Raw genomic sequence first — 24,857 nt, forward strand, 5'->3', positions numbered from 1 at the left:
TATTGTTACCCACATTATGGAGAACTGGATGTAGTACGTGCTTTATATGCACTTAAACTCATTTAGTACTTACACCAAGTCTATGAGGAAATTATGGCTACAGTTTAAGTAACTTGCCCAAGGTCACATGATGAGTAAAAAACCAGGTCAAGATTTCCACCCAGGCACTCAGCTATGCTGCAGAAAAGCGTAAGGTAGGATCTATACTTTAGGAACATTCACACTAATTCTCTCAGGCTGTTTGCCAGAGAAAAGGAGGTGGCTTCTTCTTCCTTTTTTTTTTTTTTTTTAAGATTTTATTTATTTATTTGACAGAGAGAGACACAACGAGAGAGGGAACACAAGCAGGGGGACTGGTAGAGGGAGAGGCAGGCTTCCCGCAGAGCAGGGAGCCAGATGAGGGCTGGATCCCAGGACCCTGGGATCATGACCTGAGCCGAAGGCAGACGCTTAAGGACTGAGCCACCCAGGCGCCCCAGGAGGTGGCTTCTAATGATGTGTTTGCCAGGTTGCCTGAGTCCTTTGCTGTGTTCTAATCAAGGGGCTTAAAGCTCTTTGCAGAGATGCTAGACTCCAACAGAAAAGACAGAGCGAGACCAGTGAGGATCTAGGGCATGTATATAAATACAGTAATATTCACAAGACACATTTATTAAAAAGTAGGAAATTTAGGCAGCAAATGGTAATATAACGGCAGAGGTCTTAATGAGAGAACTCAGTCATTATCTTAATTATAAAAATTATTAATGAACTCTCCCTCTTCTAATTTGTTTCTATAGAGAAAGCTCTCAATGGCTTTCCCAAAGATGAAAGAAAATAACAAAATAATTCTCAAGTGTATCTAATATATTATCTATCTATCTATCTATCCATCCATCTATCTATATATGTATGTTGGTGATTAAATTTTATTTTTTACTTGACAAAGAAAACAGGGTCATGATCTGCATTAAAATCTAGTAATTCCATGATTCTAAATGTAGTCAGGAGGTTGGTCAGGCCATTAATCCACTGAGTACCTTGCTGTTCTGATAAAATATACAGTTTTGGGAATATACAGTGCTCAGACTGGTCATTTCCAGATCTCTTTGGCTTCATCTGCAGAATGGCCCACCACAGGCTCATAGCAGAGTCAGCATAGTTATGTAATTAGGTAATAACAATGACTGCAGGAAAACCTACTAGTAAAGTAGAGCAATGCAGTAAAAGGAAGCACCTGATTTGAAATCCTAAACCCTGTGTTTCAAAGCTTCAGAGCTCACTCTATCACTAATGGTCAGATCTTTGCCAATTCTTTCAGGGGGCTTCAGTTATCCCATCTCTGAGATAGATGATCCATTTAATTTAATTCAGCAGCTCTCCAGCATGGTTGAGACAACTCATTCATTGCCATCATTCTTTGGGCATATTGTAAACTAAGTGGAAGAAAGTAGAATCAGAAGTCTTAGGATTGGGCGCCTGGGTGGCTCAGTTGGTTAAGCGACTGCCTTCCGCTCAGGTCATGATCCTGGAGTCCCTGGATCGAGTCCCGCATCGGGCTCCCTGCTGGGCAGGGAGTCTGCTTCTCCCTCTGACCCTCCCCCCTCTCATGTGCTCTCTCTCATTCTCTCTCTCTCAAATAAATAAATAAAAAAAATCTTTTAAAAAAAAAAAAGAAGTCTTAGGATTTCTGGTGGAGTCCCAGAATTCTACTTGCATTATAAAAAGTAATTCAGAGCTGCTGAATTTTCCCTTTTGATTTTGGCTAGGATTAGAGTGCTTGTTAATAGAATTTATATTTATAGATTCTTTTGCTATCATTACATGGATCGAAAAATGAAGGGGGGGAAATCATAGGGGAGTCGAACCATGAGAGACTATGGACTCTGAGAAACAAACTGAGGGTTCTCGAGGGGAGGGTGGTGGAGGGATGGGTTAGCCTGGTGATGGGTATTAAAGAGGGCATGTATTGCATGGAGCACTGGGTGTTATACACAAACAATGAATCATGGAACACTACATCAAAAACTAATGATGTAATGTATGGTGACTAACATAACATAATAAAAAAAAATAATAAAATAATAAATAAATTTTTTTTAAAAAAGTAAATTTGGTGCCCTAAATACCTGACAGCCTTTCATTCTCATCCTCTCTTTGCCCATGTGAGGAACTGCTTTCAAGAAAAACTGCTTATTTTAAAGTCATAAACCACTCCAAAAAGAGAATTCAACTCTTACTCCTGTCAATATTTTGTCACTGTAACGAGAAGGTTGCCATCCAGTTAACTACATTTGTCAAGAAGTATTATGGCTGGAAGAAGGAAACTGGGCCACAGTGAGAGTCACCCATTTTCCCAGTGTTCAGCCAATGATTGAGAACATTTCGGGGATCTTGCAGGTATAGTTGAAATAATTGGATTATGAGAGAATGTTGTTACAGAGTAGAGACTGCCTGCTCTAGAAATTCTTTCCTTTTTACTTTAGTTTATATCTATCCACAGAAAACACTTGTTCTAATGAAACCAGTAACCAAAGGGTCCCAGCTACAGACTTATTAGTGCAGCTACAACTTTTTACCCAGATCTTTCCCGTTTGTCTTTAAATTTCCCAACCTGTCCTCCTTCTGGGAGGTGGATTTGAGGCTTGCTCTCCTGTTTCCCCCTCTAGCTGCCTCTCCAATAAACCCTTTCCTCGCTATATATTCGATGGCTCCGTGATTGTCTTTGCTGTGCATCCAGCAGACATACTTGGATTTAGTTACACTAAAGCACCAATCATTTTTATTGTCTTTTTCCTTTTTTTAAGATTTCATTTATTTATTTATTTGAGAGAGAGAGAGAGAGAGCACATACAGGTGGATTTGCAGAGGGAGAGGGAGAAGCCGACTCCTTGTGGAGCAGGGAGCCAGATGCGGGGCTCGATCCAGGACCCTAGGATCATGACCTGAGCCGAAGGCAGATCCTTAAGTGACTGAGCCACCCAGGAGCCCCTGAGTCTTTTTCTTATACCTTTTTCCTTTCATATACAGTTGAGAAATTTTGGTTTCGCTTGGTTTTAAAGAATTGAATGTTGGGACACCTGGGTAGCTCAGATGGATAAGATTCTGCCTTTGGCTCAGGTCATGATCTCTGGGTCCGGGGATGAGTCCCACATGGGGCTCCCTGCTCAGCGGGGAGTGTGCCTCTCCCTCTCTCTCTACCCCACTCATGCATATGTGTGTCTGTGTGTGTGTGTGTGTGTGCGCACACACGCGCTCTCTCTCTCTCTCTCTCAAATGAATAAAATCTTTAAAAAAGAATTGAATATTAACTATTTTTTGTTTTTTTTGCTGCTGGTGGTTTTTTTTTAATTTTTATTTTTAAGGTATATTTGGGTTATTTTCTCAGAAATTTGACAATCATCAGAGAAGGGTAAAAGTTAAATATTGATTAACTAAACTAGGTTTGCCATAAACATGCAGCAAAATTTGGGCCTCATGTGTAGGTGTTCATGTGTCTCATTCAAATTCATAGAACTAAACAGTCAGAGGTTATGACATGAAGTTAATTTTATTTCATGTTGTTCAATAAGTAGGGAGCATCTTTGGGCTCAGTCTTACGCCTTCTTATAATTATAGTCCTACCTCTGGTGAAATTCAGCCTTGAGCAGAAGTGTGAGTCAGGCTGGGGCAGGTTGGTTTGTTAGGGAAGTGGATGTATACAGAGATTAGCATGCACTAGTAGAGAGGGCTCTTGCAATTGACTGCTGTGAAAGTGATGGGTGGGGAGGAAGGACAGGGTAGAGAGAGAAGTGAACCCATGATGAAATCTCAGGTGAAGCTAAAACTGAATCTGCAACCCATTTGTGAGCCGAGGTGCCTACCAGTCATCAGGTAAGGGTGGTGACCTGGGGAAGAAGCTAGAACCTTAGCGAATACTCTCTCTTCAGCCTCAGGCTTTCTACCAATAGGGCTAGAGCACTTCATAGAATACCAAACACACAGGCAAAGTTTGCTCTTCTTAGTGTTGTCCCCAAATTTGGGATCCCTTTCAGTGGCTGTCCATCCTTAATGGCCTGCGCTCCCAACTCTTCCATTTATCATACTCAATTGTCTTTTGTCCCATCCTCTACTGGTAGTTGCTGCATTTGGGTAAGACGCATATTCCTAGCCCCCATCATAATGGCTAGTAAACACTCCACTTCTTGAAAATTTAGGTAACACATAGCCCTTGGGTGAGGATGCCTGGAATCAAAAGAATGAAAAAAATGGTGGGCATTTCAAGCAGAGTGGGGGATGATAGAGCAAAGGGTAAGAGCCACAGGGAATTTAAGTTTTTTTTAAATGACCCAGTTACACGGGTAGATATGATTAACTCTATTGTTACTACTGTGGGGAGATTACATCGTGAAAATTTTGCAGAAGTGAGTGCCCCACCAGGTCTCCCACAAACACCCACAGAAGCTCAAAAGGCAACTACTATGCTTTAAAACTTCATTTAAATCAAACAATACATGAGCATGCCCAAAGTATGGCAGGATTGGTGGAACAATGCTCAAATCTATGTCACTCCTAGTCACATGAGATAGCATCTCTCTCTCTCTGACAATCTCATGAAAGAACAGACTGCGAGATGTCTGTACTCATTACAGGAGTACCAGAAAGTAATTTGTTCTGCCAGGGATTATAGAAAAGAAAAGAGAAAATGGCAGGAAGGAGTTGGATGGAGTTAACACAGCTAAGCAACCATTAGGTACTAGGTGTTGTGCTGGTAACTTTTTTTAAAGATTTTATTTATTTATTTATTTATTTATTTATTTATTTATTTATTTATTTATTTATTTATTTATGAGAGGGGGAGCCTGAGTGGGGGAGGGGCAGAGGGAGAAGGAGAGAGACAAGCAGACTCCCTGCTGAGTGTGGAGACTGAGGGGTGGGGGTCCTTGATCCCAGGACCTTGACATCATGACCTGAACTGAAATCAAGAGTCAGATGCTTCTTGGGGCACCTGGGTGGCTCAGTTGGTTAAGCGACTGCCTTCAGCTCAGGTCATGATCCTGGAGTCTAGGGATCCTAGTCCACATCAGGCTCCCTGCTCAGCAGGGTGTCTGTTTCTCCCTCTGACCCTCCCCGCCTCCTGCTTTTTCTCTCTCAAATAAATAAATAAAATCTTAAAAAAAAAAAAAGTCAGCTGCTTCTTAATTGGCTGAGCCACCCAGGTGCCTCTGTGCTGGTAACTTTAAATGAATTCTCACACCAACACTATGGTAGGGGTTTTTATTACACCACTTTCAAGATAAGAAACCAAATATTAAAGAGGTTAGTTATTTGGCTAGGGACACAGCTGGTAAGTCAATGAACCAATATTTGAACTCCAAAGCCAATGCAATTTTCATCCTCTCATATGCCATGGATTCTTGAATAACTTTTAATAAAAGCAGTTCAAATTTCTAGTACTTCGATGGTTAATATTTCAAACTACTTATTAATTCTTTTGATAACTTCTTGGTCTAGATATTTTTTATTATTATATTTTCTAAACTAAACCTGATTAACTTGTACCCATGCCATAAATGATTTGCACATTTAAGTATTTTTATTCATATCTCCACAAAACACGTTGCTTATTTTTCCCTAAAAAAGTATGTCACACCAGAATGTATTTGCCCATACTTGATCACTGTTAAGTAAAACATAATTTTAATGCATTTTTCACTTTGTTTTGGTTAGCTTTTTATTGTTGTTATTGTTGTTACTGCTCTTAAAATGTTGGTAATTTTATATAAACATTTTATGTACTTATTTATTTTTTTCCTTATGCTGGTTTGTTTGTTGTTTACTTTTCAGGTTGCACTGGCTTTTTAAAACAGACTCACCTTATAGTAATTCTTTCATTAGTGAAAGCTACCTTTGTTAAAATAAATTATTTCAAAAACAAGCCTCTGAAGTTTTGAATTTCCTTCACTATGCAAAATTAGTTAAGATTAATAACAACGTGCTTTTCCCTCCAGATAACTTCATCTTTGATTTACTCAAAAGTTCCTAAACTGCCAGGTAGAATTTTAATGTTTTGGGGAAAAAAATACTATTAAATAATTTTGTAATATTTGCTTTGATAAATTCCTTTTAAAATGCTATTTTGGCCCTTTAGAGAGTAGCATAATCCTTAACTAACTTTTGAAAATAATTATTTTACTAACTGGGTTACATTTTATTCAATTCTCCTTATAGAATTAACAAACTTAAAAATTTCATAATAAGGACCTAATGAATGAATGAGATTATAAAAGAAGTGAATAGATAATGATACCTCGATTTGCATCCCAAGGATCACTTTCTAACTACACAGCTAAGAGCCATTCATTTAAAGTATCCATCACTAGACTGGAAAGTCTGAATTATACAAAAATCTTTAGTAAACTATTAAATTCAGATGTACGATGTAATTAGTTGAAGGTATTATGTACTGGTAGGGATTTTTAGGCAACCATTTTAAGGCCAAATATTAACATCCAGAGCTACCTGGTAAGCAGCGGTTTTATAAATGTATTGAATGTCCTGTAAAGAAGTATTTTCTGATTATTCTAAAAATTCATTCTTTATTTTTAAGATCATAATTGTATACTTTTTTAAGGTTCAAAGATAAGAAGTGGCACAGTCAGTGTTAAAATCTGTTCTATTTCATCAAAAATAAAGCACATTATTAATTCAGCATTTTCCTGGGTATTCTCATAATTTCTTTTCTGTTGAATAGTTAAAGTTTAATAGCTATTACATAAAAGGCTTACAAAGATAGAAGATGCACTCAATATTTTAAGAAACAATCTTGCTTTATACGAGTTTTATTGTAGGGAAATCTATCTTTAATTTTTATTGAAATAAAGTATTTTATAAATATGTCTACTTAGTAACATAGTTTGAACTTCCCTCTTTTGAGGGAAAGATAATTGAGTTAATAAGAATGAGTTTTGTTTCCACTTGCTTCTCTTTCTATTCGTTGAAATTTTTCAGCCACGATGAGCTTGAATGAATCCGTCACTGCACCAAACACTTGACATAAGTTATCTTGTTGACTCTTCACAAGTACTGTTAACCCATTTCACATATAAGGGCAGTGAGACTTAGAAACATTAAGTAATAACACACAGGTACAAAGTGGCAGTTCTTTGTGATCTGGCTCTTTTGATAATTGTGCATATTGCTTCCCAAGCATATTGAGTTTACTGTTGCTGTCACTAATGGGCGGCATGCTAGTCTTTGTAATAAAGTCAATGAAACTGAGTGTTTGCATGCTCCCTGTTTTCTATCATATACACATCTTCCTGAAATTTATAAAAATATATGACAAAAATTAGCCCAATTCACTACAGCTAAACTTCATGGAAAATTGACAAGGATGAAACAGATTTTAAGTCCAAAAGAACTTAAAAAATCAACCAAAGTCTTATGCTTTTGACTAGTAGAAACGAGCTGGAGAGATGAATGGTCTTACTCATGATCCAAGGGAGACCCAAGCCATGTAACCCAACTTTCTGGACATTAACTCCATATATTTTCAGAAAGTACCTGGCATTGAGTATGTGTCAGGCCCTGTGCTGGATGATTGCTGCTGAGGTAAGTATTGTAATTACCCCATGGACAAAAAAGGAAACTGAAGCAGAAATATGCTCAAGGCCCAAGGTTAGTATGGACCGGAGCAAGGGTAACTCTAGCTCTGGACAGCTTTGAACTCAGACTCAGAAGGATTCCTCATGTTCAGTAATTTAGCCCCCATACAATAGTCTATATAGAAACTGCTGTTCTCTGTCAGAGGTGATTGGCCTTCATTGCAAAGCACTGGTTCCCGCTTATTCCAGATACACCAGTGGAATGCACTGTATTTCAACTAACGAGGCCAATATGTAAAATATATAACAATAGAAAGAGCTGGGGGGCAATCTATCAAAACAACCCAAAGAGAAGAGAAGAGAAATTGGCTCTATACCCACGGGAATGCCAGTATTGATTTATACCTGCCGAATAACTGCCCTGAAACCAATTAAACTCTCCACTCAAGAACTAAAAGAAAATGTATTTTCCCCCCTAGCATCTGAATATCTCATCTCCTTCACTTATTAAGTGAAGAATGGCAGGATAAAAAGGAAAATAATGCTAATATGGACCCCAGTGAGTGAGCTGCTTCGAGACTATTTTAACTATCATCGACAGAAAGTGAACAGGAGGAAAAAACATGACCTATCTGAAGAGGATGCATGCCTCGTAATTACAACTAGATTACAAAATTAAGAATGGCATTGATTGCAAATCATGGATTACCTCATTGACAGCTGATAAATGATCGCATCTGCATTGCAAAACCATTAGAATGCTCTTCCAGTTGGTGTCTACCAACCCCACTAGCTGCCAACCAAGTGCAGCTGTAGATCTTATGGTTGGTAATAGAGTAAAATGAAATAAGACTTTGCTATTTAACATTATAGATTCCTGAACAGAATGTTATTATCTTGACTTTTAATGTTTTAATTTCCCAATGTTTTCTGAGCACTCCATCCTAGAGTGCATTTGATACTCCTGAATTAACTCTCAGCAATAATCCCATGTATATGTGTTCTGAAGATCAGAAAGGAAATGTGTTAGCTACACTACAAAGAAGTCTATTCTTTTTTCCATTCCACAGTGCTGCTCAGTGGTCCCATCCGTCATGAGATAGAAGACCTGGTAGGGTTCTGTGCTACTGATGGCACCTCCTTTTCCCCAACTTTTCCAGAAAAAAAAAAAAAAAAGAAAAAAAGAAAAGAATAGGGAAAATGGAAAAACCCCTGTCGGACTTGTATTGATAATGATTGTAAGCAGTTACGTGGAATTTGGGATGATAATTACTTTTGAATAGATAACTCTTACATATAATTCTGATCTTAATACTCACAAAGTTTGGTCTCTTCATATAAAGTTGGCAATACGTCACCCTGTGCTCGCAAATGAGGTTTGTCTGGAAAAATACGTGGTGCTCAATGCCATGTACTCAATGCTTGCTCAAGTCTGAGACATTGCCAACTGCTCTCCATCCTCCATACGTGTCCGGCTTCACTACCTCTATTTCAGGTCAGAGAAACTGGTGACCATAAAGTATAAGTTATTAACAAGGCCAATGGGCAGAGATAGTTTTCCAAAATAAGTCAGCCTGTTTCAAGTCTGAGTTCTTATTAACTACCACCTCCCCTGCCTCCTTCTTTATGGGAATATCATTTCTAGAAGAGAACTACTTATTCTTGTAGCAAATAACTAAGATAATACGATGTGAACCTCTAAATGATACATGCCATATTTTAGATATAAGATATGACACAGTGAATAATGGCTGTCCCGTTTGGTATTGCTGATGGAAACAAAAAAATAATAATCCACTTCTGCGTTTTACATGTGAAAAATTCATCCTGACTACTAGCAAACTGTCAAAATGTTTGACTTTGACTTTATGTCTACCCATACTTTGGGTACTTCTTGTGACGATGACATTTTGTTGTAAGACAATTCATCGAGGTATCTCTTTATATGCCTTTCTGCAAGTTGGTTCAGAGCTTTTAGGTTGTCTGTAAAATATAAAAAAGTATGTTCTTCAAATCATTTGGATAGTTCTCTCAGCCTTCCTTGTGGGTGTAGACATATCCTGATTTTGTAATAAAGCTTTCAAATCAGATAAATGTGTGGTCACCAAATAATCATGAAAATAACAATTTCTATAGAAATTGTCATGGGTAAACAAGAGGTTTTTTTTTTTTTTTTTAGAAAATGTATGTTTTGTTTATTCTTATAAAGTGCATATTGTGGCATTTGAGCAAGGTTAATTCTACAAATCCAGAATTCCACAGAACATTCTGAGGCTTTTTAAAAAGGCACCTAGCCATAGAAGATTGACAAGGTGGCTATTATTTGAGCTGCTGCTGTTTGGGTAAGCCTGACCCCACAGGAAGTCTGATATCACAGCAGGGTCCCATGCGTTCTATTCACAGTTTACCCAAAAGCAGGTACTAAACACCTGCCAAAGTGGACGCTATACTCAACACTGGATGAGATACAACAAATGACAGAGTATATGTCCTCTGTCTCCAGGGCACTTGGAGCATAGGCATGAAACAGATCCATGAAAAACCACAACATACAGATGCCATAAATAAAAATATTTTAAAGTTATGCTAGCTGCACAGAGGGCTCAGATAATTGACAGATATGATTTGAGAAACTTCCCTTCTTGAGTTGTATCTTGAGGAAGGAACAGGTCACCAAGCAAAGGAGAAAGTCAATGTCATAGAATAAAAGACCTTCAGCAAAACTACAGCAGTCTGAGGGAGTGGAGGTTCCTTGGAAATAGACTCTGTTCATATCAAATATGGATCTATTTCTAGAGCACATAATGAACAAGGAGGACATATTGGTAAGGAATGTCAGAGAGCAATGTATATATGACATATACATCATACAAAGAGTTTGAATTCTCTCTTAAAGTCATGGCAATGACACAAAGACAGTGTCACAATCGGGCATTCTTTACAGATCATTATCCTTTGTCCCACAGCGTATAGGAAAGGTGTAAGTGGACCAGAGACCACGGGAGGGTCTTAACCATGTCAGAGTTTGGAAACTGAGAGAAGAAAATACATTCATGAAATCTTACAAGTATTGGAAGTAGAAATGTTGCCAGGTTACTTAAACGTAAGAGTGTGAGCGCTTAAAGAAAGCAAAAAAGTGGGAAAAGCCCAACTGTGTATTGAATGCCAGTAACTTCCAGGGAAAATTTTCAATGATGCAAAATTTACTGTCCTGGAAAACAGTCTTATTCAGGAAAACTTACCAGACCTCAGCAAATATTTGTGGAATGAAAACAAAATGAAACTAACAAAGGCCCCTACTACCCAAATCAGGAAGTTTAGTAGACTCTTCAACCAGCGCAATTTTATATTTGCTTAAGGATAGATTGACCTGATATGGAAGTTGATTATGTCATTGAAGTGATCAGAATCTCCTTAAGGATGTAATACATTTTTCATTTAGTTTAGACTTCATACCAAGAAAATGGGCAAATGGGTTCATCAGTTGGTGTGTGTGCTAAAAAGGCATCTGTTTTAGAGTGTATTATTACAAATTCTTTACCCTTAACTTTTGGTATAACTAATGAAAACAAAGCTCCTATAATATCCTCTAAAGCACACGTTTTCTATTTGTGCTATGAAAAAAAAAAAAGGCGTAAATCCAGAAGCCAGTTTGCTAAGGCCCTAATAGATTCTGACATATGAGCAACTTCAGCTGGATCTACAAAATACTTCGAGCAACCTCTCAAGTATGAAACAAATTCATTACTAAAAATAACCTGACTCAAGTCCTTTTAATAGTTCTTTCAGCTCACCCTGTGGGTTTAAGTATATCTTGATTCCAACCAAAGCTTTCAAATCAGATAAATGTGCAGCCACCCAATACTAACAAACATAGAATTTCTATTAAAAAAAAAGGATGGATAACCAAGGGATTTAAAAGACAGATATTTTCAGGTTTTTAGAATGATTCCTTGATTTGTCATGAACAATAATTAATATATACATCCACTGAGTGAAGTTGTGATATCTCCATCATCACAAATTTTAACCATTGACAAAGAAGTTGTCTTGAAGCCTAGTCAGTCTTAAAGCTAGTCAATTTATTAAGAGACAGGAAATCGTTAAGAGTCTAAGAGTCACGTTTAGGGTTAATTCCGACTCTTGTCATTTACAGGTTTTGTGATCATGGACCAATCACTATACTTCTCGGGAAGCTGAGTTTTACAATCTGAAAAATGATGATAAAGTACCTTACATGGTTAAAGACAAAATGTGACCACATGTATCAAAGCATTCTAAATATGTTCTTACATAGGTGCTCAATAATTGTAATGTGCCATTATTCTTGTTTTAGATTAATTTATATTCAGGTGCCCAATGGAAATTTAAGGTTGCAAGTCTAATTACCAAACACAATTCCTAAATGTTCAATCACGTAGTATATGTTAGAAAATTTAATTCAAATTCAATTCTAATTTTATCAGTGCACTACCACTTTGTGTTATCTATTAAACACCAAGATCATCTAATATATACAACAAATGCATCATCAAATTTACCAAGAAGTACATATTTTTTTTTTTTTTGTCGCCTTAGACACTCTGTTGAGTTTGAGAGAATGTAGTTATTACACAGTCTCTGAGACTCTGGTATGTGTTAGAAAATGAGCTTATTGCATGATCTATGAGCTCCTTAGCAGCAGAGTCATATTTTTCTCCGAATCCCCAGAAGAATCTAACATAGTACTCTGTAGAAAGTAGATGAGGAGTAAATACTTTGAATGGACAGATTTCTTTAGGAACACAGGGAAGTAGACGATATGATTGACTTGCCTAAGACTGTATTTTATCCTTCTATGAAACTTCCGAACTCAGCCAGGTGCCTGGAACAAAGTAGAAGGATTTTAATAAACTTTCTTCTTTAATGAATTGTATTCCTTGACTAAGGGTCTGGTCTTCACAGAGTAAGGTCTGTAATTCTTGGTAAAAGTAACTAAGAGTTGCCTGGACATTACTTGACATAAAATCTCCCAAGTGTAATATCAATCACTTGTTACCACTGTCTTTCATACTTAATTTTCCAATAGAGAGTCTACAAATAATTAACACTAGTTAACTGAAGTGTCATGATTTTATTTCCTGATTTAATCTTTGTCAAATACATTATTAGTGAAATGGCCAAGAAGAGTTAGAGAAAGGGCTCTGGCAAACTGTGAGATTAATCTGAGTTGAACTGGAACATACGAATAGATACATTTTCATGAATGCTCATTGGAAGTATGGGTGGATGAGCTATAAAGAAATCTGCAGTAGAAATGTACCACGAGAATTCGTAAGGAAAATTGACATTTAAAACTGATAGCTTATGTTTTGAAATAGGGAAAAAGACGATTCTGATTGGGTAACTACATTGGTATTTATCTCTATCCCAACCAACACAGATTTCACAAATACAAAACAATATGCTTGATGTATGTGCGTATAATGAAAAGATATTCATAGAAACACAAAATCTAGTTGGGAAATAGAAAAGAACATGAAGATGTCATATAAACCCCTCACACAAAAAGGATCAAATGACCTTAAAAAACACAAGTTGTCTTCAAGGTAGGAGAAAAGGAAAAATCCTACTACTTTCTTCATCCCTGCATCATCAGGAAGCATCCCACAATTCTTTTTAACATTAACAACACAAGTATTGCCTGTAACCCAATGAACTTACTCAGATAAACGCAATGTGGTTTTCTTTTAAAATAAGCTTTTACTGAATATATCAACAAGGTACTGTATAGTGTAAAGTGAAGTTTGTAGTTAACAAAGTGTACGACATGGTCGGTCTCAGCGGATGTGTAATGCAGAATCTTCCAGGCCCTTGCAGTCCCTTGTCAGTGAGAACACACTAAACATAAACCAGAAGCAAATCAACATATGGTTCAAACAATAACAAATCATCGGGATTAACTTTCAGTGAATATATACTGGTCCTAGGAAGGACAGACAGTGGCGATACTTTCACCTTGCCTCAAAATGATTATAAATCTTACATCCTATGGATATTTTTATAAATGCCTCGGTGTGTGTGTTTGTGTGTGTGTGTGCACGCATGTGTGTGTTTCATGCTAGTTTAAAAATGCCTGTTGCAATGGCCTTGCTTTGTGCTCTTCTGGTGGATGTGCCACTAGAAAAAGAAAAATGAAAACTATAGCACAAGAATCTGATCCGTTGGTTATAACAACAGTATCATACATGTACAAATCTTTCTCCCCACAATCTGTGACAAGCATCCCTATTGCCAGCAATTGTCTTTTGACCCTGCTGAAGAAATCAGAGAAGGGTGTAAGCTATAGCATTCTTCATTAGTATTTTGACTTAAAAAAAAAAAAAAAGAATATCAGGCCAGTTTTGACAAAGATTAAGAACTAGGAGAGTGTTTTGTTTTGTGTTTGTATCTCTTTCCCTTTGGGGCACAATGAAACTGCTTAGCTTGCCCATGAAGCAGGAAAATCATGGGCAAAACCATTCTTCTCACGTTCTAAAGTAATGTCTCCTTGTTGTAGGTTCCCGAAAAATGCTATAAACAAAGATGTCAATGGAAATTAACCACTTCGTGGTCAAAAGTTACACTGAGCTCTCCAGCTGATGTTCCCCAAAGTAACCCAGCAACTGTTCCCCGTAACTTATGTTTGGACTGGGTGTCCTGCTGGCTACATGCAGAGCTGGTTCTCCACAGAGGGGAAGTAAGCTGTGATCTTGTGAAATGACTAAGACCATCATGATCTGCACTGATAAGAAATGGAGCCTTAGAATTAGCTACTTCGTTAATAATTTTGCCAGACTAGTCACATCACAGGGTTTTTTTTTGTTTTTTGTTTGTTTGTTTGTTTCTGTTTTTACCTCAGGAAATATATCTAATATATTTTCAGTGAACATCCAGATAACTAGAAATTGCATTATTTCTCATGGGATAGAATGTTTTCCACTTCTCACACAGGGAAATTAGGCAGGGAAACATACTTTTTGTCTCTGCCCGTGACTGTCTTTTGTGATGAGCTGTTAATGCATTTTTGAGGGAAGCCCAGAGCCTCTCTCTGTTCAAGCACATTTCCCCAAACAAATAGGTATTAATGACAACCCTAGGTATGAATAATCATCAATAACATCTGTGTGATCATGGCTATACCTTTTCCTTTTAGAATTGTTTCGGCACAGTGACAGTTCCCTAGCTCTGAAAGTGGCTGTGTATTATCTGATCACCTTGTTTGGTCAAATGGTATCAAGCTCTTTATAAGCCAGTAGCTTATGTATGGCTTTGTTCACAGACTTGGCCTGCACTTTCAACTGTGACTCTTGACTAATCTCAAAATACGAACCAATGACAGCAAGAGAGGCTAAAGTACAGAGTAGAACACATTCCCGTGACTGAAAATGCCAGTCAAAGCCTAATCCAACACTGATGATTGGTTATTCAGCAGTTTTCCTAAGACACATAAGACATTACAAATCCCGTGACGTGCTTTCTATCCTTCTGTAAGTGAGAGCCCCGGGTATGTTATGACAAATGGGAGATTGATCTTAGATTTAGCAATCTCTGCCACATTATGTGCAAGATCAAAGTGAAACCTATTAACTACATTCTATGTTTTCTGGAACATCTTCTAGCAAAGGAATCATTTCAAGTGACTAGGTCTTCATTGTACCAGTTAAGCCCCAAATAATTCTAGGAATCCCATAAGACATCATAGAAACCTCTCCAACATTGGTCTTCTTGGCCCAAAGCAAAACGTTTCAGCAGCCAAATATCACGCCGGAGTTATACACGCAATAGAAATAAATGAGAATGATTATTTTGTGGATCAGAGAGAAAAAAACCCTCAGAAATCAAAGTACCATCATTTGAACACAGAGTTTTATCTACACAGCCAAGGGGAAGAGCACAGTGGAAGGGAATTATCCAGTTAAGTACACAAAACCCCATGTCATTGTCCTGAATGTTACATGGCTTACTGTTACACTGATCACCTTCACAGACTGTCTTGTCCCTTCGCTGTGTGGAATTAGCTTTAAAAAAGCAACAGCCAAAATTTGCTAGCTAATATGCTAAAATGGAAACCTAAGTCACTTTAGAATTAATTCAAATTAATGCATAGCTAATTTCAGCTCAACTGCGGTTTCGATTCTTGCTTCTACAACATTATAACTTCAGTTATATTTTCTGCTTATTCTGAGGGACAAGGGAGATTAAAACATATAAGTTGGGGGTACATTATTAAAGAAAATAAAGCTCTTACTATAAAGAAAAAACTTGCATAGCATTTTATACCTAAACTCTTACAAAGAAGACACATCATAGTTCTATTTTGTTAAAAGTGAGAGAGAGAGAGAAAAGCAAAAATGATTGTGACATTAACTTCATAGGTCCCTAAAAAATGGCCAGTGGTAAAGGAAATATGCAACATGGTGAAATTTGACTTTAGAAGGAATTTTCCAAGGGTGTGTGTTTTTTAGATAATGTATGCAATCGATAGCCCTTCTACATCTAAGGGATGAAAAGGAGTAAATTATACATAGTTTGTGAAGATGGGCATTGCTTCCAAAATATCTAGTTAAGCACAGACATCCCTTCCTTCTCTATGCCCTCTGCTCTATGCCCCACTCTGCCAAGATTAGGGGAACAAGCCTATGTTCCCTGACTTGTTCATTTTTTCATGTTATCCTGTTAATAAAAGATTGATTATCCCTCTATGATTCCCAAAGAAGAGGAACATCCAAGACTGAAAAGGAATAAATGAAATTTCAAAAATGGAACAGGATCAAAGTCAGTCCAAGGTGGAAACTCAGTATTGCTTAAAAAACAAAACAAAACATTACTTCAGCCAGCTTTGATGTGTTCCCATAGAATTATTAACACTGAAAATTACTATACATTTTAAAGTGTATAAGTATATACGGATATTTTGTGCAACCAAGACTGGCATCCAAAATTTTCTTTCAAATTTTAAGCAGAGTGGGAAAAAACAAACAAACAAATGTAGCATAAACAGCTAATTATGAAAATATATGTGAGGTGATTGGAAGACAAATTTGTGAGGGGATAAAGATATTAATTCAAGCTATTTCAACATGATACTAACACAGTCATTTGATAAAGTAGAGCAGAACTGCTGATCACTTGTTTTTGTCCAAATGGTATCAATAGTTTTTAAATAACAAGTTTAGTATATTCCAAACACTAATCTCTTGTTGGTCTAAATATCATGTTGACATAGCTGCAGTGAATCTAACCCAAATAATTCTCATTATCAAAAATATTTCCATTCAATATAATTCTTCCCGTTATTTTATTAGCCTCTTCTAAAAAAGTATTCTAGAATATATCTCTGTTGAATGTGATTCAACCTGACATATGATTTGAATAGTAACACTTTTAAAGGGAGTTTTCTTGCTGGAACATCCTACCTGTCCCTGAAGATGACCGAAATCAGACTCAAGTCTCTAACTCTGTTATCACATAGAATCAGGGAAGCATGAGGAGTGATTTTTAAGCTCCTGGTCAGAAAGCCAATGCCCGGGTTTGAAGTTCTTTTCCAAACATGTCACTTGCTGGATTCTGCCGGGTTGGGTTAACTTATCTTACAGGAACGGGCTTCCTTGTGATGCTTTTCTATATTTCCTGCTTTGGGTCAAATCAGGGTAACTACCTCCTTTCTGATATTTCGAGATTTTTAACTTCTCTTCCAGATCAGTAAGTGCAGAAATAGCATGAAGGTATCTGGGCCATTTCTTGTTTTACCCACATCACTTAGCCTACCCTGATGAGTTCATTCTAATCTGCCCTTTCATCTGACCACCGACTGTAAGAAAGGAATTTATTCTGACAGCTTCCACAGCAAAATGGTTAATGTGCATCATGAGGAAGAATCACTCCGTCTTTTGCCTTGGCGTTGGGTTCTCATTGTACAACCCTGTACAGTACTTCAGCGACTATTTTTTTTTTTTAAGATTTAAAAAGCAAGGAGTTACAAAACTGTTTGTAATTAACTTGAAATAGAAAAGATAGCACTTTTTTTTTTTAAATCCCATTATATAGTACACCGTATAAATTACAGAGTATTCAAATGCACAAATGCATCTGGGTAACATTTATCAAATGTAATTCGCGTGTCTCTCTGTGTACACACGTGTGTGGTCGCCAGAGTCTCACTGTCCGCCTTCCTGACGCCGGGCCTCTGACGGTCACGTGTGGCAGTGCTCCAGATCTGGAACACTGCTGTTGCAGTATCGCATGTTGTTGGGGATATGGCAGTCTGTGTAATTAATGCCCCCATTTGGGGTGTAAATGGGCTGCAGTCTGAAATCTCCTTTAAGGAGCTGATCGTTATTTAAGGAGACAATCTGAAAGCTGGTTTCGGTCATCTCCAGGATGGAATTGTCCTTCTTGGTGCCTGCCTCGCAATAGTCGTCTTTCCGCCGGCCCCGGTTGTATTTCCACTTCTGGGACGTGTAGCGCCCCTTTTTGTGCATGTGCCAGCAAAAGACACTGAGCAAGACCACGAGCACAAATATCACTGCGCCCCCGATCAGGCCCGCCAGCAGGAAAGGGGAGCCCATGCTGTGGGAAGTCGTCTGCTCATGGCTGGAAGCAGTATTGCTGCCATTGTTCAAATAGGAGGCATGGGTGGTGGCCTCAGAACAAATGGTATCTTCCACAGCTCGGTAGTTAAAAGCATCCAGGGGCACCAAACAAATCCGATAGGTGGATCGGGGCTCTAGGTTAACCAGGCTCAAGTGCTGCTTCTCACCGCTGACTATGCGTTCCTGGACGATGCCCCCTACTAAACTATGGCCCATTTTCACCCATGTGAGTTTGTACGCCATCACAGTAAAGAGAGAGAGCCAGCTGACTTGAATGGACGTGTCGTTCACAAAATGGATAGAGAGTTGGATCCGTTCAGAAATAGGCGGTGTCACTCTTTCTCTGCCGTCCCAGTCAGGAATTGTAGGCAGTCTGGCGGTGGTGGGAGTCAGGGGTGTATAGCTTCTGCTGGGGGTAGGGACAGAGAGGGTGGGGGGCTGAGTCATTGGAGAGGCTGTACTTGGGGCCGGGGTAAAGACAGGCAGCCCAGGGGTCGTGGTGGGGCAGGACAAAAGATTCATATTCAGCTCCCGGACAGCCATCCCCCGGACTTGCTCGGGCCCTTGGCACATGAAACCTCGCACGTTGAGAGATGAAGGGATGTATTTGAGCCATTCCGTGACCCATTTAATGCTGCAGTCACAAAACCAGGGGTTATTCCGAGCAGTGAGCTGCTTCAGGTTGGAGAGATTATCAAAGACCCCTTGAGTCAACATGCGCAGTTGGTTGTTGGATATATCCAGCCGTTCTAGCTTGCGCAGACTTGAGAAGGCTGTCAAAGGGATGTGGTTGATCTGGTTGTCCTGCAGGTAGAGCCTGATCAGATGTGTACCTGGGAGATCAGGAGGGGGGTGGGAGAGTGAATTCCGAACAATTGAAAATTCCTTGAGCTTGGTGAGATGGCTGAAGGTGCCCTCGGCAATGCCCTTGTTGGTCAGGAGGTTGCCGTCCACAATCAGACGCTCTAAGCTCGTGAGGTTCTGAAAGGCCATGTCTGATATGACAGCAATTCGATTTTCATCCACTCTCAGCTCTTGCAAATCCACAGGAAGCCCCACAGGCACACTGCTCAGGTGATTCTTGGATAGAAACAACAGTTTGAGGCTAATAGCCTCCCGGAAGGCCCCGTCTTCCACCCCCACTGTGGATATCGAGTTGTCATCCAGGTGAAGCTCCTCGAGCTTCAAGAGCTGGGCCAGAGCAGCCCGTGAAATGGTCTGAATGTTGTTTTCCTGCAAATGGAGAACTTTGACGTTCTTGGGAAGGTTCATGGGGAATTCATCCAATTGGTTGCCATAAAGGTAGACCGTGTGCACAGACCGGACGTTGTGCAGTTCTGCAGGAAATCCAGCATTATTAATTTGGTTGTTGTGGAGGTAGAGTACGGTTACGCCCTCCGGGATCCCAAGAGGCACTGAGGTCAAGCTTCGCTCATTACAGTAGACAAAGTTCCTATCGCAGCGGCATACACTAGGGCACGCTAAGATTTTTGACACTTGTGAGTAGAGCCCCAGGGAGATGAGAAGCCAAGATTTCAGGAAAAAAGCCCCATGGCTGGGCCACTGTGTGGTCTGTAGGCCCATTTCTGAAGTACAGAAACAAAATACAAGGTGGTGGGGAAAGTAAAAAGAGGAAAAAAAAAAAATATATATATATATATATAACAAAACCAAAATGACTGGACCGGGTTCTGTTAAAGTCCAGAACTCCAACTAGAGGAAAAGTCTCAAAGGCCTGTGGTAAACGAATTCTCCTGTGGTCTCTGGTTTTATCAGCCTATGTTGTCTTCTTTGTTACTGTCCTCCATGTGAAAAAAAAAAAAAAAATTCAATAGGGAGAATTTTCCACACAGGCAATGAGTGAAGCCAAGTTATCAGCGGTCATCAGGGACCCAACTGGGCAGGCAGAACTAGAACTCCCTTCTCGTGTTGTAGATCAGTTCAGCGTTGATCAGACTCTGAACTTCTTGGTTAAGCTCAATCTGCAATCTGTTGTAGGAAAGCAAAGAGAAAAAAGTCAGTTAAGGGTCCTAATGGATGAAGTGCTGATCTAACTCTTTGCCCTTCAAGAACAATGTGCCTGGGACCAAATGACCAGAGGCAGGAGTTGGCGTAAAGTGATGTTTTAAGTGACAATAATTTAGTTGAGAAGGTATTCAAGAAAGGGACATGATTCAATTATCTGATCTTCAAAGGAAAACCATACTGTTACCCTCACCCTCAGTGATCATACTATGAATTTTACATCCCAATCAGTACCTTCTCTTAAATATCCATTTGCATATCCAAATAGAAAAGTGCAAGGCACACTGTTGAATCCACTGAATCAATAATGATGATCACCTACAAATCCAACTGGTCACATCTTGTTTCAAGATGACACAAGTGACTGAGTAACTAATACAATTTGAGGGCAAACACATGAAACCCTTTCTAGTTATAAATAAACAAATGCAAGATAGGGACTGATAAGGTCGTTTAAAAAGATGTGCCCTTTTGGTATGATGCTTAGAGAAATTAAGTCAGTCAGAGAAAGAGAAATACCATATGATTTCACTCATATGCGGAATTTAAGAAACAAAATAGGTGAACACTAGGGAAGGGAAGGAAAAATAAAATAAGAGGAAAATTGAGAGGGAGGCAAAGCATAAGAGATGGTGAACTCTAGGACACAAACAAGGTTGCTGGAGGGGAGGTGGGTAGGGGGATGGGGTACCTGGGTGATGGGCATTAAGGAGGGCACTCGATGTGATGAGCACTGGGTGTTATATGCAGCTGATGAATCACTAAATTCTATCTCTGAAACTAATTTAAATAATAAAATAAAATAAAAGATATGTCCTTTTGATCTGACACTGAGGGAGATGAATAAAAGTAACGCACAGAAGCATGCATGAAGGCAAAGAGATTTCTCTTTTCTTCCCCACTTTTTGCCTCTTCTTATCTTTGTCTTTCTCCAAAACAGCTTACGCATGAGTTACCAAGGAGAGCGACTGGACTCCAGTCCATGATACGTTTCTGTTTATTCCTTCTTTTGGGACCTCCGGGTACAGATGAGATACACCCTTCTGATCCTCTTAAGAGCTGCCAAGCTCATGACTGGGAATAAGTTATTTTTCAACACTACTACCTTCCTCACATCTGTGAGGGTTGTTTTTTTTTTTTTTTTCCTACTTTTTAAGAAGGACCTTCAGCAGACTTTGAAATGATAGAAGTCCCAGTTGGGGAAGTAAAGGCAATCCACAGATAGTAATCATGCCTTCCTGCTCCACAATGTGTCCTGTCTGTTTTTAGATCAGAGAGGTAAAGCAGTTAATTGAAAGGTGCTAGATTTGATTTCCTTACAAAATAAGCTAACAAGACCAGACATGGCAAGCTATGAGTTTCTTAATTCTCACCAACAGACAGAAACTCAAAACAACTTGTATCTAGAAGCACACAGGAACTATTTGAAACTGTTCCCTTAGCTATCTTTAGAAAAGTAATTTAAAAAAGAAAAAAAAAAAACCACAACACTGTAAATGCTATCTAAGTGTCAAGGATATTGTAAATTTGTTCTACAACTTAAAAAAAAAAAATTGTGAACCACCTACAAAATGCCTCTGATGACCTGAAACAGTAAAATGCATGTTTTATTGTTCGAAAACCTTTAAAAGGAAAGGGGAGGAATAGGGAATCTTTGTCCAGGCAAAACAGACTGAGCTATGACTTTATTAAAAACCAAACATTATTTGGGGCGACTGGGTGGTTCAGTCGGTTAAGAGTCTGCCTTCGGCTTGGGTCATGATCCCAGGATCCTGGGACCTAGCCCGCATCAGGCTCCCTGCTCTGTGGGAAGCCTGCTTCTCCCTCTGCCACTCCCCCTGCTTGTGTTCCCTCTCTCACTGTGTCTCTCTCTGTCAAAAAAATAAATAAAATCTTTAGAAAAAATTATTTAATTTGTTAAAACTTACAAATATACATTTCACCACTAGACAGGAGCCATCCCCCCAAACCCCCAGCAAAAATCTCCCTATCTGCTTAAAGAATAATTTATAATACAACTGGGATAGTTTAGGAAAAATGAGTTTAATGTCATTAGCCTGATGTCATCCTTAGCTCGGATTTCAAATTTTTAAGCCATCTCAGTGTTCCCTAATTTCTAACTACTTAAGGGTGATCCTGGTCCAGGAGTGTGATCTCAAGCTGGGAAGTTGTTGGAAAGGCGGAATCTGCATATTAGCAAGAACCTAGGGAGTTATGTTAACATTTGAGAGGCATTGCCCTAAACACAGTAACATCTTATTTAATCATTCAAATGTTTTACTTCCTTAAATATAAAACAAATGCAAGAGCATGTCAAATGACTCTTTAGGAAGAGTAAGCATAAGGCATACTGATCACTTCTGTCCCCAGGAGATAGTCTCAGATTACATCTTATACATAAATGACAGCTTGTATGTGGAGTAGTGCAATGACTACACCATACACTTGGCCTCCACAGACCCTTGAAAACGTACATCTGAGTGACAAGCACTAATGCCCAGTAGGAGCTTAAAAAGTTATTTGTAATCAGGGGAGCCCACTTGATAAAGCAGGATTTATTTAAGAACAAATATTTGTTTGGTGCTATTAACGTTTACTCTTCATAAGAGGTAGGAAAGTGAGACCGAAAGATGAGAACCTAACACAGTTTCGAGTATTCCACAGGAATCTTCAACATGTGATAGCAGCACACAATAAATAAAATTTCCAAGAGAGAAAAACAGCTGCTCCAGTGTTCTAAGTTCCTAAGTAAAAAGAATAGATGTTTCTTAACTATGTTTACAAGCCAAGTTTTAAGGCCCTGGAAACAATGAGCTAATTCTTGAGGATGACAGAATTTGCTTAGAAAGTTCATCAACTAACAACCTCAAAGTAATAATCACTGGGAGATAACAAAATACTCAGATTTTGGACCTGGAAACTACCATGCTTCCAAATTATACATTTGCCATTTGCCTGCACTGTGTCTTATGTAAGGAGGGGAAAAGCCCCATCAGCCCATCCTTTGCCCCAGGCCTTGATCTCTTGCTGATGTACTCTACTTAGGAGTGCTTCTTTCGTAATTATGTAAGAAGAGGATATGGTCCTGAAGAAATCCTCTAATAGGATTACTTCGGACAAACGGTCACTGTTTATCCACCTTAACAGAAGAAAAGTCCCATCGAGATCAGGATGTGTTGATCAGCTATGACAACTTCAATTCCGAATGAAAACAAGCTCTCAGGGTTTTCTTTGAACTTCCTGAGAATCCCAAAAAATTACAGAAAAGAGCAGATTTGTTGTGATCCTTGGATCAATGACAGCCTATATATGTCAGCCAATATACTGTATCTTTGTTCAAATTAGTGCAAGTGTAAAATTACAAACATATAGGCAATAATGACTTTTTTTTTTTCATTTAAGTAGGCTAAAATTTCCTCTATATCTTCAGTGCTAATTCCTACCGAATACTAAAAGCAGAAATGCTTTCAGACCTTAAGCTGGAGACTATTCATAAAGAAAGCAGTATAGTAGAATGGTCAAAAGCACAGCCCCCGAGTTCTCATCCCATCTCTGACACGGAGTAGCCGCAGCATCTTGACCTTTCATGCCTTCCTTTCCTCACCTGAAAAATGAGGATAATAACAGTTCCTAACTCATAGTATTCTTGGGAGAATTAACTAGGATAGTATTTGCCAAAAGCTTTCATGATGCTGGACACAAGCAAGAACATAATAAATATAAACTGTTACTCTCCCTAATTATTATTATTTATGTTGTCCAAAGAGGTAAACTCTAACGTGTATTGCAAAATAAAATCACCTTAAACGTACCAAGTTCTATGCCTTTCCGTATACTCCAGAATTTCTCAACCTCAGCACTATTGACATTTTGGCCTGGATAATTCTGTGTGGGGCTGCTGCCATGAGCAACCAAAAATGTTTCCAGACATGGTCTTACATATGTCTCCTGGGGTGACAAAATCACCCCCAGTTATGAACCACAGACCCACACCATCTTAGAAGTACCTTAAAGGTTAGCATTATTATTCTAATTTTATAGAAGAAATTGAGCATCGGGTTTCTAATAAATAGAACCTAAAAAAGCCTCTTGTCAAGGACACCAAGAAAACATGAAAATGTAACATGTCTGTCATTCACTTATTCAACCAGTATTTAATAGGGCACTAGAATGAGGATACAGTCTGAGGTGGAGCTAATGTGGATTTTGGCTTCACGAGTTTGACTAAAGTCAGTGAGGGGAGAGAGAAATGAATAAGCAGGGAATTATGGTACTATGTAAAGTGTTCTAATACTAGGGTATCAAAGAATTATGGTTGTGCTTAAAGAGCTCTAACCTAGTCCCCGGGGTATCAGGAAAAATGCTGCAGGACAAGGATTGTCTATGTGATGATCTGAAGGCTAAAAAGGTGCAAACAAGGGAAAAGATTCCAGAAGTACTGCACATGGACCCAAGCTGGTTGAAATCTGGATCAAGAGGTGAAAGTCATGGGATGCCTGGGTGGCTCAGTCGGTTAAGCGTCTGCCTTCAGCTCAGGTCATGATCCCAGGGTCCTCAGATCAAGTCCCACATCTGGCTCCCCACTTGGCAGGGAGCCTGCTTCTCCCTCTGCCTGCCACTCCTCTGCTTGTGCTCTCTCTCTCTCTCTGACAGA

At 38.8% G+C, this 24,857-nt stretch overlaps 1 protein-coding gene across 6 annotated transcripts in view; it reads right to left on the bottom strand.

Moving 5' to 3' along the window:
• Positions 1-11,626: 11,626 nt before the first annotated feature.
• Positions 11,627-24,857, bottom strand: part of FLRT2 (fibronectin leucine rich transmembrane protein 2) — a 93,931-nt gene continuing 80,700 nt past the window's right edge. For all 6 annotated transcript variants that reach the window (XM_081830093.1, XM_081830092.1, XM_081830096.1 and 3 more), the window contains one exon: positions 11,627-20,167. In XM_081830093.1, coding sequence (XP_081686219.1) covers positions 17,780-19,762 — 1,983 coding nt within the window. In that variant the 5' untranslated portion in view covers positions 19,763-20,167 and the 3' untranslated portion in view covers positions 11,627-17,779. The remainder of the gene's footprint in view (positions 20,168-24,857) is intronic.

Source organism: Leptonychotes weddellii, chromosome 9, assembly GCF_054177405.1.
Source record: "Leptonychotes weddellii isolate Sample4059 chromosome 9, ASM5417740v2, whole genome shotgun sequence".
In the NCBI taxonomy this organism is placed as follows: domain Eukaryota; kingdom Metazoa; phylum Chordata; class Mammalia; order Carnivora; family Phocidae; genus Leptonychotes; species Leptonychotes weddellii.